General features: G+C 36.3%; 1 protein-coding gene and 1 non-coding gene across 3 annotated transcripts; one reads left to right on the top strand and one right to left on the bottom strand.

Moving 5' to 3' along the window:
* Positions 1-302: 302 nt before the first annotated feature.
* Positions 303-15,242, bottom strand: LOC120012688 (myosin-1). Of its 2 annotated transcripts, XM_038864122.1 has the most exons (24): positions 14,877-15,242; positions 13,750-14,141; positions 12,758-12,859; positions 12,526-12,669; positions 12,279-12,429; positions 12,139-12,166; positions 11,403-11,568; positions 11,222-11,285; positions 11,111-11,124; positions 10,943-11,027; positions 9,118-9,221; positions 8,853-8,991; positions 8,118-8,236; positions 6,669-6,821; positions 6,475-6,564; positions 5,842-5,919; positions 4,804-4,962; positions 4,291-4,497; positions 3,732-3,937; positions 3,507-3,642; positions 2,372-2,501; positions 2,072-2,218; positions 1,544-1,611; positions 303-1,241 (listed from the first exon to the last, which is right to left on the bottom strand). In XM_038864122.1, the coding sequence occupies exons 2-24, from the start codon at positions 14,128-14,130 to the stop codon at positions 585-587; spliced, it is 3,528 nt and encodes a 1,175-aa protein (XP_038720050.1). In that variant the 5' UTR covers positions 14,131-14,141; positions 14,877-15,242; the 3' UTR covers positions 303-584. The 2 variants fall into 2 exon arrangements, with proteins under 2 accessions (XP_038720050.1, XP_038720051.1); XM_038864123.1 differs by lacking the exon at positions 14,877-15,242 and having other exon boundaries at positions 12,758-12,861; positions 13,751-13,893.
* Positions 15,243-21,191: 5,949 nt separating this feature from the next.
* TRNAK-CUU lies at positions 21,192-21,264 on the top strand. Its single transcript has one exon. It is a non-coding gene; the product is annotated as a tRNA-Lys (tRNA).
* The last annotated feature ends 13 nt before the right edge of the window (positions 21,265-21,277 follow it).

The raw sequence follows: 21,277 nt of genomic DNA, 5'->3' as shown, positions 1-21,277 counted from the left end.
AATTGAAGAATTTTCCGCAATGGGGCGAAAGCCTCATGGAGCACCACATGGAGGTCGAAGGCTTATGGATCATGAACTTCTTTTCCCGGAGAAGAAGCAATGACGATATCTGAGGAATAAGTATCAGCTAATTGTGCCAGCGATCCAGCTATATTTGCAGCTCATGCAGGACACCCCTTTCCCATTTATGGTTTAAACAATTTAAGCCTCCATCATGTTGCAAATAAAGATCCATCAAAACTGGAAGAAAATCACCTTCACAGATATATCTTCTTTTCATCTTCCCCTTACCTAACAAGAAATCACTAATAAGTAATAACTAAATTAATTTAACAATAAAGTTCCAAATATCCTTGACCAAGAAATTATATGGTAAGAAAGCACAAGCCTTACTGTGATAATTACTCAAAAATAAACAACAAAAAAAATGAACATATTTTTATCTTCTACAATAGAGCCACTCTGCGTGTGACATCAAAACTTTCTTGGCACAATTTCTCTACGCAATAATTTTGACTATACAAATCGGAGCATACACGAGAACCGTGTAACAACTGTATCAGAATTCAGAATTATAGAGTAAACTAATTTATCCTTGAGCTATTCCTCCTTCCCCACCACTTCTTCTTCATTCGATCTACGGCAGTTTCTTCATTCCCAAGCTTGTTCAGAATTACCTTAGTTTCTCGAAGCCTTGCCCCGTAATCTTTTTTCCAAGCTTCAAACATTTGCTTCAACCTTCTTAGCTCCCGGTCTGGGTTCAAACTTGCTTCAATCTGTCCCGATTTGACCTCCACTAAAAATTTCGCATCGTCACCAAATACTTGACTCCTTTGCTCAAACTCTCCAGCCATCCGGCTTATGACACTTAAACTTGTGCTCATTGGTCTGACTCCATTGCTCTCTCGACCCTTGTCATTGCTTCCTGTGTCCCAGCTGTCTTTTTCATCACTCATGTTAACTGATGCATCAGAATTCCGCTCTGAGTCATCAATGGCTAAGCTCTTCTTTGCAATGGAAAGACTGGACTGCAGGGACCTCATTTGTTTCTGCCAAACTTCTTCCATGGATTTCATTTTCAATTCGTACTCAGACCAGCGTGCCTCATATTGCTGTAGACGTTGGTGGAGAATGTCATTCTCCTCTTCTTTCCGTCTCAGAGCAGCCTCAGCTTTAAGAACCCGACGCTGCAGTTCAGCAATAACTGATGACTTCACCAGAACTTCGTCTGACTCATTCCCCTGCACAGGAGTTTGCAATAGATTAGTTTTGTGGCACAGCATTCACTTTTATCTTTCTATAGAACAGCCAGGATACTGTTTTAATTCAAGATAACTTCAGAAAGACTAGCATAATCTGGAAGCATATTGGAGAAGAAAAAAAAACAGTTTTTCTTTACACTGCAAAGCCAGTATTTGAAACAATGGAGGATTGACTGGCAAACGCCATTAGAAAGGAATTAACCTTGAACAAGAGTTTGAAATATTTAGCTTACAGCCTTGCACATAACCTGCTATACCAAACATAACAAGTATGAAAGTACCTTAGCACTCCCTGATTTCAGCAGTCCAATTTCACCTGAGCATCTTCTGACCAACCATCCACGGATAACTGCAAATAATAGGACAAAACATTATGAACAATATTCATTAAAAGTATTAGACTAGCTATAGCAGTAATAACCTAACCAGTACAGTTTTTCAAGATCATAGTTTTTTTATTTAACTGGAAGCCCCAACTCCAGAACATTTATTTATTTAATGTTTTTTCCCACCATTTTTCCATCCCTTTCTATTTGATTTTCATAGGCAATGGAAAAAAGAAAACTCACATGACTTTTCTAAATTCTATATATCATACACTCCAATACGTCCAATTTATCAAGGAAAGGAGAAGTTTCTTTATTGAATTAGAGCTGAATCCCAGTCACAAATTTAGCGGACAAGTATGACAAGTGCATGCAAATGGAAGAAAAAATCTCACTTTCCATAACAGGGATCATAACTCATAAGTGAAGAACACACTTGCTTATCAAAAAAATAAGTGAAGAAAACACTTCTAAATCATTTACCTGATTGTATTACAATTGATGCATTGTAAATGTTATTGTATTGTGTCCTCAAGATAGAACCTTTAATCTGCTTTTGGATAACAACAGCAGCTCTATGTCTTTGAAGCAAAACTGCATACTCCTGTCTGATCTTTTCTCCTCGAATGACTGTGACAAGATAACGAAAATCACTCTTACAAGCTCAGAGAAGAATGGTCGGACTTTTGCTCTTACAGGCATAAGGACTGTTCACGCAACAAAATAAAATGGAAAGAGAGAAAAAAAAAAGGGTCAAAATGAGAAATGTTGAAGATACATTACATGATTGCAGGGAGGCAATGCCTTTTCTAAGCTCATTGACATAACAACGAGCTTGATATCCTCTGTAGCAGCTTTGAACACGTAAAATACCATGGAGAGTACAATTCCTTGTATCCTCCAGCACTCCAATCTGTACAGAAATTAGTAAATCAAATTATCAAGAATTCAAATACATAATCTTTCAACGTCCATCTCCAAAACCAACCAAGGCTCCACGATTAAAGATAGAATTTTAATATGGTAACAGCTTTATTAAAATTTGTGTTCATTCATCTAATTGCTCATTGCTCACAAATGGACGTATGAAAATTTCACTATACACCATGCTTCAATATAGAATCTCAAGATAACAACAATTCTATTTATTCAATATTTTCATCTGTTTCATCTATTTATTGATGAAGAAACACTTATTGGGACATTACAATACACAGTCAAAAAAGATGCATGGTTCCTCAGACAATAAAGAAAAGACATTGCAGATAGGAGGATCCTACTTGAAGAATATGTTCCAGTACTAGGCTAATCGATAGTAAACAACACAGAAAGAAAATTGAAATGAACACACTCATTTCCGCCTCAATAGGTTAGTCGGCCTGAAGTAGTTATCATAATTTTGTTTTCTTTTTCCAGAGAAAGGGAGGGTCAATGCTTGATTAAGTAGTATCTTCTCAGCAGAAGGCCACGTCATTCTATAAAGGAGTAAAGCTACAACAATATAACTGGGACAGCACTAAGCTTGTAAGCAGGGGCACAAACAAATAGTTCTGCTGACAAGCAGCTCGTCAGCTATCCATTAAGAGTTCAGGTCCAGCCTGATTTTATGGCTTGTGAAATTTGAAATCAACCAATTGATTCATAACCATCTCCAAGTCCAAGAGGACCTCCAAATAAATACCAATAAATTTTGCAGTTTTCCAATTATATAAATTCATCAGGCTTACACATTTGAAACGAGCAAAAAGGGTGAAAGGGATAAGTAGCTAAAGCTACATATCTGACCTTCTTTTCGGTTAACCGGAAAAGAGGACCAGAAAGCTAAACTAATTTTTAGACTCTTCTTTATATTTCTTCCGCTTTATGTATATAGACGATACTGTATAGAGTTGTAAATCAGAATGAACATCCAATTCACCTGTCCCGTTCTGAAAAATAATTTCGTGTAGCCAACTTGGTACATGTCAGGCAAGATATTGAACTGGTGAAGAATTGCAACTGAAACACTAAGAGGATCTCGAGATGCAACATCTGCCAGCAGAAGGAAACCATACCTGCACAAATTTGCAGTAGTTTGATTAAATAAATAGGGAAAAACCAAATGCAAACTCTAAAATCCCAGAGAAGGAAGTTCTTTTTCTACCTTCTGGCAAACTTCTGGTGAGACATTCTAGTAGGAAAGCCAGACCTTGATATCCGAACAACCTCAAGGACTCCACAACATCGTAACTGCTGCAAGACGAGTCCTTGCTCGTAAAGTCCAGGAGATTGGAGTTTGTTGGGCTTTATACAACGTATGAAATGAGGTGTAGTGCTCTCTAGGCGTTTCATCAATTGAAACAGTTGACCCTGATTACCGTCAAGTCAGGTTAATAACTTAATATACAAATAGAACTACAAGGTGAATTAACTGCGGTAACTTATTTTTTCAAATTATTCTTTCCCCATTATACAAGTGAATATGTGCCCTGCGATGGAGTTGCAGGTTGCAACCTAGAGGTCACAGGTTCTATTCCTCGAAACAATTTCTGACATATTATATGGAGATAAGGTCTACATACATCTTGAATGTCCCAGACCCCGCCCCCTGCGGGAGGCTTTTGTGCATGGGTGTTGTTTACCTTTTATTCTTTCTCCATTATAACTATGAAAGTTAAGTTTGACTCCAGTTCAAGACCAAAACAATTGGGAAAGAAGCCTACCTTGAATTTCATTGCAACACTCAACTTTTGGGAGTCTGCTCCACCTGCTTTATATAAAGGACCAACCACAGGCTTCTCAGATTGAGAAAGCATAGTGGATGCAAATATCTTGGGAAGCTGGCATGAACAAGAGGATAGGAGTTGAATGGAATCTAAGTGCAACAAGTCCCTATTCTTCTCCAAAAAACCAGTGGTTTCATATGTAACCTAGCGCAACACCAAGCGAATATTTTAAGCAGTCAGGAATTTATCATCCTTAAAATTCAAATACTTCACATTCTAAAAAGTAAAAATAAAATGATCTAGCAAAATCTCCCACGATATGCACCATATATCAACTCGAGGGGGATCTGAACCAAAAACTCAGATTTGAAGCCCAAACCACATCAAAGTATAAATTGGAAAATAGAATAGAAGCTGAAACACTTGACAAGAGAATTAAAACCCTAGAACATCCAACACCATCCCTGCCACAAAAGAAGAGACCATTATGCAAAACAGAAAGATATGTACCTCCCCTGCATAATGAGAGACTGAAAAGGCCTTGCCTCGTTCTCCAAGGAAACAAGAGTTAGAACTCAGATGCTGTTTAAGCTTGTTGGCAAATGTTAAATCTGTTCCATTTGGAAAAGTAGACTCCTCATCCAATAAAGATAATAGCCCCAACGGTTTCTGATAGCAAAGACAATATGAGCTCAAAGAAGTGCAATCTTGAAATTTAAATTGCATAAAGAAGACACAAAAGCACTTAAGAAACGAGCTTTCACACACTATCTGTTTCAAAAAATGACCATGCAAATTGCTAAGTAATTTGATGACAAGTAGTATATATAGATAAATAAAGATCACAGAAGGTCTTGTATGAGTACAGTTTGAGCAAGCACATACTGCCAGAACAGCAGTTAATGATGAATAAATTATTTGAGGTAACAAGAATCCCCAATCAGCGGACAACGAAAAAATTGGCCTCCAGCATGGTCAAACAAAGTAATCAACTCCAAGATAAACCTCTCACAAGATATACATATTCTGTCAACGCATGCCATATGTCCATCGAGTTTACCAGAAAAACAACATTCCGAATCAGCTAAGATCTAGCAAACACATGCATTCAATGCTCACACTCATGCACGCACGAAACAAACAATTCTCCACTTCTATCAATGTCAGAAAGCTCAACTTCATAACTAAGCCATTTCTTTTGGTCCCTATTCATGCATCAATAAATGATTAGACTTAAAAAAATTATTGTCGTCGTAAGTTTTGGCCTGGAGGAGTGATCATATTGTAATTAGGCATGCAATTAAACATTATGCAAACAAAAATAATTAGTCGTAAGTTCCAGTCTGGAGGAGTGATCATATTGTAATTAGGCATGCAAACGAAAATAAATGACTTTCACATCTCCATATAATGCATGACCAGAAAGATCACTTCAAAAAAAATTTCCCTCAGACACAAGGGAGGCTAATTTAGTATCAAATTATTTTGAATACCTCATGTGAAGGGAGGGTTCATGCATTGAAGCTCATTCAGCAATGGGATTCTTACCTTTTCAAAAAGATTAAGGCAATCTTGGTTGTCTTCAAAGTCAACTTTTGTCCAGTCAATTCCATCTTGGATATACTCCTAAGAAAGACAATAAATATGGTAAGTATCAACAAATGTACATTAAACCTGAAAATTGGTTATCTAATTATTTGGTTAAAGTAAAATTGGTTGATATGCTTTCTTACTTTCTTTATATCGTAAATAGTTTTTCAAACAAGTCTAATTACCATCATTCATGGAGCATGATATAATACCTAACATCTCCCTATACTCCCAAATCAAGATCTTGTTTCATTTGGTTCTTACATGATTTTCAATTCAAACGTTGGAGATCTCATCCTTGGAATTCAGGGCTATATAATTGAAAGTTAAAATCGCACTATTTTATATGATTACTGATGACTCCAAAGTATTTCTAAAACCTGTTTCACGATCAATATTAGAGTGGTAACAAGAAAGTGACCTTCAAGTCCAATAAGCAATGGGTTCTCATTTTCTTGAATAACGTAACACATTATGGGCCGAAGCAAAATATTGAACAAAATCATTCAAGATTAAATTTGCAGAAGCTAGGATAATCCACAATGATCACATGCCCTATGCAAATCATCATTAAAGTTAAAAAGTAATTACCTCTTGCTCTAACTTGAATAAATGACGATTGAAGTGCTGTTGCAATCGCTCATTCGCATAATTTATGCAGAACTGCTCAAAGCTATTCCTCTGCAGAAACAAGTCATTCATCTTAAAAAACTTTGAAGCAAATAGCTGACAACAATTATAGAAGGGGGAGAGGAGATCACTGTAGAAGAAGAAATTATACATACATCAAATGATTCGAAACCATAAATATCAAGGATGCTGATGGATCTGCCAGTTCGTCGTTTACCAACCGCAAGTGATTTGTTAATTTGCTCGACCAGCCAGTCAAACAAACAAGCATATATTGATTTTGCCAGGGCATCTCTTGTGTCAATAGCCTACAAAATAATAGAAACAATTTATTTTGTTACTGACATACTTTGAGAAAAAAAAAATGTGGCACACAAAATAAAAGAAACAGTCTTTTTTTCATATGTGGCTCAATGGTGCAACTTAGAGGTCACATGTTCAAGCCCCGGAAACAGTCTCTCCGCATATTATGCAGGGGAAGGTTGCGTACATCTAGACACACAGAGAACAATTAAAGATAGAAGTAGAACTTCAGAATATCTAGACACACAGGACTGGAAGTTACAAAATCGCCTAACTGCAAATAGTTAAACTAAGTGAATGCACCTTTAGCATTATATATTTATATGTAATAAACTAGCACATAGATGTAACTTTGAAAATTCAAGAAAAAAAAAGATGTAACTCTGAAAATCCATTCTAAAATATATTTCACTCCCGGTGTAAGTCTGGCTAAATTTAGAGGCTCTGGAATATTTTAAAAGAAACAATTAAAAACTTTGACACAGAACAACATTATGAACGTTATGAAAAGGGTAACGCATGATATTTGGTTCACTTTCATACCTAAAGAATGGAACTAAGTTATTAAAATGTACAAAGATATGCATGTATGAAGGTAAATATGAATGGATGAATGCAAATATGATATAGAGGGAAAAAAAATAGGTATGCTCAGCTTTTTTCCAACATCATACCCATTCAAACACATAATTTTGCAGAACCCACTATCCTAGGAAGAAGAATCGCACATCTAAGAATAAACAATTCAAAGTTGAGTCCTGTTGTCTTCAGAAAGATGAAGAGCCTTAATATGAACCACGCGTGAACCTTGAAAGAGTAGCCAGAATGATTTCAAGAAAATTTTTCCTTCAGAAACACTTCAAGGAACAAAACCAATTTTTAGCAAATCTAGGAGCAAAACTTACATCCATTCAAAAAGGGAAACCCAAAATTTCGACATGCAAAATAAACAAGGAATTTTCTACACAAAACATCCAGCATGATCTAGAAGAAAAAAAACTTTTAAAAAAGGCATTTTAGGGGCCACGGTGTGCCAGTGCCACATGAGAAACACATGGCCCAACAGAAATATTAAGGGTTTTTTTTTTCTAAAAAGGGGAGGAGGGTGAGGCAATGTTTAAAAGCCACCATAAAAACATCAATCTCATAGAAAAATGTGTTAAAAAGTTAAAATGGATAATTAAAAAAGGCACAGGGCAATGATAATCCAATCATTATCTCCATGGAAATTGTGTCTAACTCATATCGCTATCGTGCCATACATAAAAGAGAGCACAGATTTAGCCATAACATTTACTTACCTGTGATTGGGTTAGCTTCTGCACTATATTATCATTGCCAACTCTCATTGTGCGAGTTGATAAAGCTAGGTTTAGCTCCTCAACATTACATCCAATCAATGTAGCGACATGGATCAGACCTGAATGTGGAAAAGCAAGGTTTGGCGAGATTAGAAAATGCTTCAAGGAATAAACCAAACCAGAAAAGAATTAACACCATTGCTATAGATAACTATTTTGTAATATAATGTATAAGATCAATGGGTAAATTGCAGCATAGATCATCAAAAGCAAAAGGAAAGGAATGAAAGAAAATTAAAGAAACAATAGCTAGATGAGATATTGACTTAGAAACAGCTTCTAGTAGTCCACAACCTTTTAGCCAGCTCAACGGAAAATTTATTGTCATAGAACCACACAACAATACAATATTCTATGACCTGGAGTTGCTTGGCCATATCTGCTTCTTTATTTTAGCCTCATTATCCTATCAAATCTCCAGACTCCAAAACTTAACTGCATTTCCATTACTCTCATCAAAAAGGTAAAATCCTATGGAAGGGATGACTACAGATTAATTAATGAAAACTCCTTGTACATTTGTTTTCTCCTATCTAAAACTACCTAACATCTTCAGAATGAGAAGAATGATACGAAATAAATATAAAAACCAAACAGTAACAGCAAACATTGCATAGTATTTTTGAGATGGTGTTCAATGGCATAGGAGTTCAAATCGGCTCAAAAGATGCATACTTTCATCTGACACAGCTTCAACATGATTTTCGTTATCGACAACAGTAAATGAGACATTTCCCAGCCACAGTACAGCAGCAAGCATTGCAAATACACTCTCTTGGTCTTCTTTGCTAATGTGCACAATGTCCAAAGCACCCTGAAAAGGTGTAACAGCCACAGCAAAGCTAATGTTAATCAAATCCACCTTCATATGTCTCATACAAAGTTACAAGACGGAATCATAAGATGAATATGGAAAATCTGTGTGAAGAAGAGAAAGCACCATAACAATATGAAACTGCTCTGCATCGTCAACCCCAATAATTGACTGACAATTGCTCTGGCTTAAATATTTATAATCATTTACAGTCTTCAAGTTTAGTTTCTCTGCATGTCAGGGAAAAAATCAATAAATATAGAAGGAAACAAAAAAAGGACACATACAATGTCTTGAATAGAAAAATGCAAGGTCTCTCATGAAAAATAACACAAGATACAGCTACATAACAAGTAACATCATCTTTATCCACATGGATTAAAAACAGTTAAAAATAAGCATTCATGCTGGAAGATTCTAGTCCCCAACAAAATATCCAAAAGCTACTTTTAGGAACTTCCATCCATTCAATGGATGGAAGTCAGTTCAGATCCAAAATCCACATTTTTTTACAAGGAAGAAAATGTTGGGGGTCAATGATAACTCTAGATGGTGGTTATCAAAGTACAATGCACCAATATTAATTTTCGCCGCTTTGACAGACTAAATGTAAATACTAACTATGTGCAGAACATTTCAGCACAAAGTCCAGAAAGAATAGTACGCAATAAACCCTCACTCTCTTCAATTGTACAAGCTACTTCCAAGGTTTAACTAGAGATCACATTATAATCGTCAGGATTACGGCTCACCATCACTCCTATCAATGCCATAGTGCCATACTCACTGATATTTCAACAATTAGTGAATAACTGAATACTGATTTCATCCTTCCACATTAACCGTACCAACGTGTAAGCACGATAATTAAATGGAGTAGAGAATGCAATTGACTCATAAAATAGTTAGCTGTTTACGCAAGTTATGGACAAGGCATATAGAATAAATGTAAGGGATAAAAGCCAGTATAAGCCAACTTAAAACAACAATAGCGTACTGTTGTCCTCTTTCAATTAAACAACTTCAGAAAAATCGATGGTGTTACATCGCAATACTAACGTTTAAACAGAAACCACTCATTTATAACCATAAAGTGCAAATCAGTCATCACATATAAAGTACATGAAGTCATTAGAGTTAATGGGACCGACAACTTTACTACAAGGAGCATATAACTGCAATGGATTTCAGTAGTATTTTCCCCACTACTTTCATGTTCTTCAAAAAAAAACTGTGGCAGATTGTAAGAGTAATGACACTCCTGAACAGGATATTATAGGAATACCAGCATTTCTATTAAATGCTCCCCAATAAATTTGTTCCTTCATTACAAACCTCATGATCTTTTTGAAATTTAATACCCAATTTGCCCATCTGACACATCGTTCTCGTCCTACTTTTGTACCATAAAAAAGAGATATAAACTCTCACAAACCTTGAAAGATGTAGTAGAAGACATTTACATTTCATTTGGTCTTACTAAATTGTGAACTCTATCGGTCATCATTCTGAAGTCCATTTCCTAAAGCATAATAGCACAGATTTGAAAGAAGATTAACCAAAAAATGATGATGTAGATCTATATCCAATAATCATCATAAGCCATATGTATTGTCTAAAAGTACATTAGCCATAAATACATCTAAATTGTTTCTATCATTTAGCTTGTCAAAAACTTACTTTTGAAGGTTAGTGCGAGAAAGGGTTAGAATTAATTAGTATCAGTCTACTGTACAAACTTTGACAACCGTTAGCATCAGCCACATAGCTCATTGCAAATTGTTGGTCGTCGACAGCATCTTTCCGGCTCTAATAAATTGATGGTTGAAATAGTCATACAGATATATCCTCAATAGGGGAGGAAACTCTCTTCAAAATAATAGTCATTTCCTAAAACAATCACCAAAATTATGAGAGGATATCAACAAAAACTATCAAAGGTGAAAAATACCTCTGAGAGCAGGTGGAGCCCCAGCACAAAGCTGATAAAATATGTGATATGACCTTTCACCCTCCGCACATTGAACCACTCTAGACTGTTCATATAATAGGTTAGAACAAAAAAATCATACAAAAGAAAATGAAACATTGTATCGCAGAATAAAAACCAAAATATTACCTTTTCTAGTAGAACTGGGCACAATTCAACAGGAGACAACAAAAGTTAGGTCAGTTTTCTGTCCAAAGTCAGGATAAATAGATGAAGGGACAAATTATTCAAAGAACATACAAGTTTGAATCTTAGCGCCAGATATTTTTCCAGTTTCACTAAAGTGAATCTCGATCAACTTTCCCTGAAATATCATGCAGATTGTCAACAGTTATTCTCGGCAAGGCCTATTCTCAACCCACAATACAAACAGAGTTAACAACTAACTGCTTGATTCTCATGTAAAGAGCATGGAGCTTACAAAACGACTCGAGTTGTCATTTCTTAATGTTTTTGCATTGCCAAAAGCTTCCAATATCGGATTGGTTTTCAATATCTCATATTCAATTCCATTACCACCACCAAGAGCAGCCAAATATTGCATTGCTATCTTCGCCGTTTCCGTTTTTCCAGCTCCACTTTCACCACTGGAATAATAAATAAAAGTTGTCACAATCTAGATACGCATGATACAGATGTTGTTTAAAGAACCAAACACGATATATTGAATAGATACTGATTCTAAAAATTTATGGTAGTATGAATTGACTATCAGATTCCAGATATGTATTATAATTACATATTTTGTTTCAAGAATACTTATTAAGTACTACTCAGATTTAATTTTGACATATAACCATCAGGGACATTAGCCAAAATTGACTACAGCAGGGAAGGTCATAGCCTTCCATCTGCAGGGCTAATATGTATATAATTTAATACATATATATACACATACAAATATACAATATATCTCTGAAAACAACCATTTCTAAACTTGTTCAAGCATAAATTATATCGGCAAAGTTTCATCCATGGAAAATCCAAAATAAATCACAACCTCAAGAAACAAAATTAGGCGAGTACATGAAAGAAATATATAAAATAAAAACATAGGGAAGGCAAATATCCACAATGATTCACTGTTCCATCTATATGTTAGTACTAGAAGATAATACAAAAGGTTTCAAAAGATAGGGTTGATTTATTTCCCTTACCTTATAATAATTGATTGATTCACTTCATCTGGAAATAGCAAAATAAACAGCATAAGAATCACTCATGAAAAATGAAATTTGCCACAGAAATTTAGCACAGACAATCAATTCATACAAGTGAAGGGCAAAAAATACCAGACCTCGTATCATTTCCCTGATGGCCGTGTCAGTAATGGCATACACATGTGGGCTCTCAATGGATTTATTCTTGTAAGCTTCAATGCAATCATTACCATATAAAGGAACTTCCTTAAAGGGATTGATAGCGACCAACACTGGACCTGCTTTTGTCTATATTGCACACAAAAATACAACCAATTTTTTTAGGGAAAAGTTAACAAATTGAATAGCAGATCCATACAAAAAATGCTATGCAATCATACTTACATATATCATATTTTGGTTGTATCTATATTGAAGATTATACAACACTGATGGTTCATTCAAGTAACTGAGTTGCATGAGATCATCCACACCATCAAGGATATCAGGGTTTGATGGTACCAAATGTTCAGATTTAACCTTCAGAACCTACAGATAAATAAAAAGATAGAGTTAAGTCAAATGGCTTAAAGTGACACAAAATCTTAGTTTGGGATCACCCATGAAGACGACTTACTTTTCCCTCAGGCAGTGAAATAACAAACTCATTCCCAGAAGCTGACAATATCTTCACTAACTCCCAATTCCCATTTGGAAGTTGAAACCAAGATTGCGGCTTCTGAAACATTAAAATTTAACAAGTACATAACAAAGATCAACAAATTTAATGTTAAAAACAAAAGCCTGAATCATCAACTCCAATCAGAATACACTCTAAAATTTATGGCAATTCAGATAACATTGCAACATTATCATCTCTTAGCCACTAACAGTTGTTGCCCATAATGACAAAAAAAAAATTAAATATGCATCAAAGACTGCCAAGGAAAATTTACTAGTGATTTGCCGACACATCAAGTTCTTTGGTGAGACATCACATATTTGTGAGGAATTCAAGATCGATATACACTAAATACAGGTCAATAGAAAGACTCATTCCTGATGATATATTTCATAGTTTGGCACTGGTCTACATGATAAATTGATAACAAAAGAGGAGAGAAAATAGAACTAAGGCTCACATTTCGATATGAAACAAGTAACACACTTGGGAACTTTAAAGTTTAAACAACAAGCTTGATATTTAAAGGGTTAAATCTCTACAAAACATTGCCTAGATGTAAGATAACCATGAATTGCATATCACAACAGTAAACATTGAGATACTGCAATTCCTAGAGAACAAAAGAAAAACAATTATTCTCTTCATATCAACTATCAAGATCACAAAATCATAAGCCACTTAGTACCACTATATAATAGACAATGTGTAAGTTTTACCATTGAACACGGAAGGCTTGGCTTTACACAATTCAAAATTCATAGCCATGTTCACCAACAGCCATAAATTCATGTTTTCTCAAACTCATTTTTCATTTGACGCTTATATAGAACAATAACAATAATAATAATAGAATGAACCATAATGATATCAATGAAAAAATCCATCAGTCCTTCAGAAACATCAAGTTTGGAAGGGGCAGGTAAAGTCTACACACTAATAAATACCTTTTTTGCAGCATAGGAGGTTGTGTTACCCCACCACTGTTCACGAGGGAATGCTGAGACTGAAGGCAAAGGAGAAGCCAGAGAATCAATGTCTTCATCACTGATAGAGGCCCTATATTCAATTGATGCAGCGTTGCCACCATATGGTGAATCATCAGTAATGTGTAGCACATTTCCTACAGAATCCTCAACTCCCTCAACATCCTTTCCACCTCTATCCCCATCTTCAGGAATATTTGAACCAATTGCATCACTACTTTGCACTCTTGCATCATCATACTTTTTAAGCTGATTAGGGATTTGGGAATCTACGCACTTAAAATCAACTGGAAGTGATTTGATAGACTGAAGAGAAGGTGAGACCTGGGAACTCTGCATCATTTTCTCCAATCCTGAGGACCAAGTTATGGCAGATGCCATTAGATAAATATGAGATCAAAAATTTTAACTTTTCAGTTTTCAATTGAAAAGCCTTATTCAAGCTTTAAAAGAAGATTCCACTTATCTGACTAGCGTAATGGTGGGGACCATAATTGGATAATTGGAGATACAGACCCTAGTGCTCTACAATCCTCAGTCACCATTAACAAGTTCATGTCAAAAAGGTGGTTTATACACACACACAGAGATATATCCATTTCTAATTGCATACAAGTATGAAGTAACATATAGGTATCACGTTCCTAGAGCCCAAAACTCATGAATGGTCCCTCCAAATTATTGATTTCCTACTGATCATGCATTTTTCCTCAAAATATAATCCAATCTTCAACACTCAAATCGTTCCATAACCCATTCTTCATAGCTGGCTGAAAAGATGTAGCAACAAATACTAGCATCTTTTTGGGTCCTAGAAGAACTACGGTAGGAAAAAAATTTGATAACTCTAAAAAAAAAAAGAACAAGAAGAAGTAGTAAACCAGGTCAAGAAATCAGACTTCGTGATTCGACCAAGCATTTGCAGAAACAGCTCCCTCCGTTTACTCAGTCAAAAATGTAAGAACAAATAATGAAGATCAAAACCACAAACTATAATAAACTTCAACCGATCCAGTTGCAGGATCTGATACTAATCTCTCAAAAACAGCAAAGCAAGCAAAAGATTCGATAATTTAACCGCAAGTTACCTTCAGCAAATCACTTCGGATCTTCACTTCCTTCTTCAAGGCTTCGATCGATCTCAAAACCCTAGTAAACTTGACAACAACGAAGAAGAACAACGACAATGTTATTCTACAAATGAAGCACTTTACAAACCAAATTACGTGTAACCTCTGGTCGGAGTACTCCGGTCTCGCAGTGGATGTTTGATTTCCGAGAAAATGAGAGAAAATAAAAACAGAATAAACAATTTAAGGCGTGTGGATATCCGACGTCCGCCAGTTTTTTGCTTCTCTTCGCTCTCCGCTTCACCCAAAAAGCAGAGAAAATGAAAAACAGAAATGAAAAATCATATTTATTTATTATTTTAATTTCTCAGGCATTTGAATTTCTGAAGCGATGATTTGTGCTTTTGCGTACCAACCAAATTTAAAAAGCGGATTTTTAAAGTTTTTAGGTACTTGTTCTTAATGACGATTATACCCCTGATTATTTCTTATAATGGTAGTTGGGGATCTTAATATTTGTTGTGGCATCCTTTCCTCCTAACATTTTTTAATGCATGCAAATTCTACACATATGCATACCAATAATGAATTCCTTAAAATTATCTTTTTACCCTTCTTTTTAAACCCATGATTATCACCCTTACTAGATTTGTGAATGTAAATGTCATAATCTACAATCAATGTAATGTTGATTGAGGACAATAATAACATGCAAATATCATAAAAAGAATCGTCAAATGAGAGTTTGATGTCGGTATGGTCTCGGTCGGGAAACTCCGACGATCAAGTTAGCGGAATGACTGAGAATTTTTAGCGATATAAAGTATATTCTTAGAGTGTGTTTGGATTGAGGGATTTGGAGGGAAGGGAAAGGAAGGGAAATAGAGTTTCTTTCCAATTCCCTTGTTTGGATAGTTTATTAAAAATTAAGGGGAGGGATTTGAGGGGATTTGGAAGGAAGATTTCATTAAATTTTTGTTAAAATTCTTTCTCTCCAAAATGGAGTCATTTGGAGGGAAGGGATTACTAATTAAGTCATTTGTAAGTTAAATATCTATTTTACCCTTGTACATAATATTTTAACATAAAAATAAGGATAAATTAGTAAATTAAACAAATTTTCCTTCCTTCCTTTTTTTATCTATCCAAACATGGGAGAGGGAAAAATAATCCCCCTTCCCCTCCCTTCCCTTCTCTCCCCCTCCCCTCCCTTCTCTTCTCTTCCCCCCAAATCCCTCAATCCAAACACACTCTTAAAGAGAGAGGGAGAACAATTAATACCTTCAAAAAGGGGTCATGTTCAAGGTGGAATGACCTTGGGTCTTTATAGATGTCTGATATGAACATGACCACCAATGGCATGTGGGTACTGATCTGGAAGGGGTTATAATTCTATACATGTTTGATAAAGGGCATGGGTCTGTTGTATTTGACATTTGACCCAATTTACCTTGTTGTCAAAAGAGATATTTCTTTGTGCGCGGATCTGACAGTTCGATTTTAGATTTATATTGAATGTCCAAATGATAAACTTTTGTATGATGTTGTTCTCTTTTTTTTTCAGTGTTCGTAAATTATTGGAAATGTAGCCAATCCGTCATTTATTTTATGTCCATTTGAATGATTCCCAAATGCATTTGAAATTCAATATTGTAGAATCAAATATTGACTCCAATTCATATGCTTCTTAAATTCACTTAAAATTATATACAAATTTAGTGGATGATATAAATGCAGGGGCAAAATTATAATAGAACATGGAAAGTGGAGGGAGTCAAGGCTTTTTCGCACTGTTTGAAAAAGGATAATCGTGAGATGGAGATCCGACGGTCAGAAATGAAGATAATGTATTTTACATTTATGCAGGAGATTACGACAAGCTAACGATCATTGTCAAAGGAGCCGGCAAGAAGTTCGCTGCCTAAGGTGTAATGCACTTATAAATGTCTGTTTTGATTGTCGTTTAAGCATGTTAGATCTTTTGAAGCAGATTGCTGGGTCCCACAAAGTACATCTAGGACCGGCCTATCACGACCCTTGCTTCCTTCTCTCTTTTTTTTCAATGACGATTAAGCGCGACGATGAAGCGTGAGCTTCTAGCTATGTAAATCTCCAGAGTACCTGGACCACTCTACTTTTTTCTCCAAGGATCTGATATGTCGTAAACTATTATTGTGGAGAATTAGGAATGAACTTGAGCTTAGAGTGTTTACCTAAGGCGGGGTCTCCTTTTATAGTGACTAGAAGAGAGCGGTTTATTGAAGATAGTGGGTCTCTCCTCATTAATGATGAGATCGTGGTTTAGTGATTCCTTTGTAACTGATCTTCTTGTGGCCATTTCACATTGGGGCATGGCATATTCATTAGACAGAGCATGTGTGCTCAACGGGTACTGAGAGTGGCTCTTTAGTCATGTTGAAGAGTTCTCCTCCTTGCCATACTATGATGCTCTCGGGGACTCTAGGTCCTCTCGTAGACTCTTGGTCGAGCATATGTGCTCTTCGGACTAATGAGCATGTGTGCTCGGATGGCACACCAACGATGCTCTTCAAGGAGCTCTCCTCCTCATCGTTCTTAGATACTCGTCCTAGGGTGCTCGCCCTTTATGCCATGTGTTAAGACACATGGTGGATTTTCAGGAAAATCATTTTGGTATCATTAGTAAATTTTCTTGAAACGGAAGCACTACATGTCTATGATTTTGGTGTCCATAATCTATATGGCATGAGGAGAAGTGTGGGGGACCATTTAATACAAAATGATCCCCCACACTTCTCCTCTTGCCACCTAGATTATGGACACTTATGGATACCAAAATTATGAACATATATCATTTTGGTTCTTGAAAAAACCGATTAATCAATTGATTTGGCGTTTGATTTCTACTATTTTTTAAAAAAAAAATTTGGTAAGTAATTTTTTTTAACGCCTCTACCTTTCCTTCTTTGCTCTTTATAGTGTTTTGTTTCTTTCAATCACTACATAAGTATTCTTCTTTTCGTTTTCATGGTATAGTACAATAAAATACAGGAAAAATAATTGGATAAACATTTAAGATATAATAAGTTGCTTTATCTATTTATTTTTTTGATTATCATAATATTTTAACAATATTTATGTAATGATATTTATTTATCTAAATTTGAATTGTAAAATTAGGGTGTACATGTAAAGCATTATAGACTTGTAGTGGCACTAAATATATCGCTTTATATAAATTTGAATTGAATTGTGAAATTAGGGGCATATGATAAGACCACTCTCCATAAATTGGGTATCGGTAAATGTCAATTGTAAAATATAGCGTTTTTAATATTGTTCCCCAAGAATATCAATCAATTCACATATCACTCATCAAAAATGTTTGTTTTGCAATTTACTGCTCAATAGATTGATAATATAAATATGACAAATTTCAATGTACCGTATGTTACATGTTTTGTTAACCAATAGAAAATCGCGCCAAACCAATATTTTTATACATTTTTAAATATTTTGATTTACACTTCAATTTACTACGAACACCTTATAATTTCAATCTCAAGAAGATTGTTGATAAAATTACACCTCATAATATTAACCTCACGCTTATATATCTCATGCTCGCTCACTCAATTATGAACCATATGTCTATAATTGAAACATTAGCATGTGAATGTGATACCCAATTTTGTTTTCAATGGAAATGGATCATATATAAGTGAGAGAGGCCACACCAATGCCCCATGTGTATTGTAGTTCCAACTTTTCACAAAAAGTCAACTAAAAAGAAAAATTAAGAGAGGATGGCATCTCTCTTCTTTAGTAAACATACAGCATTGGAGGTAAAACACCAGTTAAAAGAGTCGATTGGGGTGCAAGAAATATTGGCTTTTGAGATGTATCTGGGACTTCCAGCCATGGTTGGGAGATCAAAGTCGGATTCGTTAAGGTTTGTGGTGGATAAAGTTCGGAAGAAGACCCAAAATTGGAAGAACCGATTCTTATCTTTTGCAGGCCGTGAAGTTCTTATTAAATCGGTGCTCCAGGCTATCCCGACCTATAGCATGCAAGTCTTCCGTTTTCCTGCAGGGTTATGTAAAGAGTTGAATGGGATTATTCGTCAATTTTGGTGGAGAGGGTCTCGTGACAGTAAAGGTATCTCTTGGTTGCCTTGGGACTTTTTGTGTAAATCGAAGGCAGTGGGAGGTTTAGGCTTCCGCGAGTTTGGGTCCTTTAATGAAGCACTTCTTGCCAAGCAGGGGTGGAGAATAATTATTTCCCCAAATTCTTTGGTGTCCCGTGTCCTCAAAGCCAAGTACTTTCGACATTCCTCATTCCTGGAAGCTGATTCTCTCTCTAATTCTTCCTTTGTGTGGAAAAGCATTTGTTCCGCTCGCTGGATCCTATGGGATGGTCTCCAGTGGAGAATTGCTAAAGGCCACAATATTCGAATATGGGGGGATAGGTGGGCTGCGATGTCTTTAAGTTTTTCTGAAGCTGCTAGTGAGAAGGGTTTCTCTAGGGATTCAAATGTAGCTTCTCTTATTGATCCTACTTCTAAATGGTGGAACCATTCTCTGATTAGAAGTATATTCACGGTAGAGGAAGCTAATGCTATTCTTGTTCTCCCAATTAGCCTTGGCATGGGTGTGGATAAGATGTTCTGGAATGGTACGGCGAATGGCCACTATTCTGTTAGGAGTGGGTATCATCGAGCTTTAGATCTCAGAGACAGGTTGGGTCCTAGTTCTTCTTCTGATAGCTCGGGGAGTGGCTTTTGGCCTGGTATTTGGGCCCTCCAGGTTCCTCCTTCAACCAAGTTATTTTTATGGCGTGCGGTCCATAATATTCTTCCTTCTTATGATAACTTGGCTAAACGGAAATTGCTTTTAGATGCCTCTTGTATGCTTTGTAAAAGTTCCCTTGAATCTCTAATGCATGCATTATTCTTGTGTCCTTATGCTTCGGAGGTTATTTGTCACAGTACTAACCGAATCCAGAAATTACCTTTGTTGGTTTCATCTTTTAAAGAGGCATGGACTCTCTTCTCTTGCCGTCTTGACAGTTCTAGCTTGGCCGCTTTTGCAGTGATGTTAAGAATGATTTGGCACCGACGAAATACTCGAGTGTATGGGGGCACTCTGCCCTCTTCCAATGAAGTTTTTACTCTGGCCTCTGAGTCACTTCAGTCTATGTTACATGGCCTACAAGAGGAGAGGGGAGGGGTTATGTTTCCGGATGTTCCTTCTCTATTATCTTGGTGTCCTCCCCAAGCGGGTGTGGTGAAAATCAACTTTGATGCAGCTGTGTGTTCTGATCTTAATCGGTCCGGATTTGGCTGTATTATTCGGGATGATCAGGGTTTTCCTTTGGCAGCTTGCTCTGATGTGAAACCAATAGCTCTTAGTCCGTTAATGGCCGAGGCGCTTTCAGCCCTTCTTGCTTTACAATTTGCTAAGGATCTTGGGTTTCAGGCAATTCAATTAGAAGGAGATGCTTTAACAATTATAGATGCTCTTCATCCCCGTACTCCGTTTGACAATTTATCGGATTGGGGTGTGATTGTTTTGGATATAATTAGGTTGCTGGGTTTCTTTTTTCAGTGGAAGGTTTCTCATGTTAAAAGAGACCTTAATGAGGCGGCTCATATTCTTGCACAAAAAGGCATTGTGGCCAACTCTTTTCTTTCTTGGATTGAGGAAGTCCCTTCCGAGGTGGAGGTAATTGTGGCAAGGGAAGGTTCTTCTGACGACAGAAGTGGTGTTTAGGGGCTGTAGTTCCAGGTTTGGGGACTCCTTGGACTGTTATTAGTAGTTTAGTCTTCTTTTTTTGGTAGCTGGGTCGCGTCCAAGGCTCTAGTTTTTGCCTTGCTTTAATTCTTCCTGCTCTGATTGTAGTCTTTCTTTTTTAGTGTTTCGTCTGCCTATGGGTAGAGAAAGTGACCACTGATAGTGGTTTGTATTGGTTTCTATCTAATACATCTGGGTCCATGATCCTCTTTCAAAAAAAAAAAAAAAAAAAACCAAACTTCAATTATTAAAGGAATGGCCTTGACCCAATGACCCATTCTATCAACAAGTGCCCTTCTTTTGTGAATGGAAAAAGAGATTGCAATCTTTGCCTTTCATTTGAAAATAAAATAGTGTATTTGGGCAATCTCTGCATGTTTTGCTTTAAGCTGTGTTTACAAGGCAACCCATAAACGATATGGGCTTTTCAGGTAATGTAATGGCAAAAAAGCTGCTCACCGTCCCAGATGGGTCCGCACAACGATATGTGAACCAATTTCTATCTTCAGCAAAATATGACACAAAAGTTAAAAAAACAAAACTCAATCTATCAAAACAACTAGCCCGTCTAGCTCAGTTGGTAGAGCGCAAGGCTCTTAACCTTGTGGTCGTGGGTTCGAGCCCCACGGTGGGCGTATTTTATGTATA

This window comes from Tripterygium wilfordii, chromosome 13 (assembly GCF_013401445.1).
Source record: "Tripterygium wilfordii isolate XIE 37 chromosome 13, ASM1340144v1, whole genome shotgun sequence".
Lineage (NCBI taxonomy): Eukaryota > Viridiplantae > Streptophyta > Magnoliopsida > Celastrales > Celastraceae > Tripterygium > Tripterygium wilfordii.
This window is presented reverse-complemented; position numbering and strand designations above follow the sequence as displayed.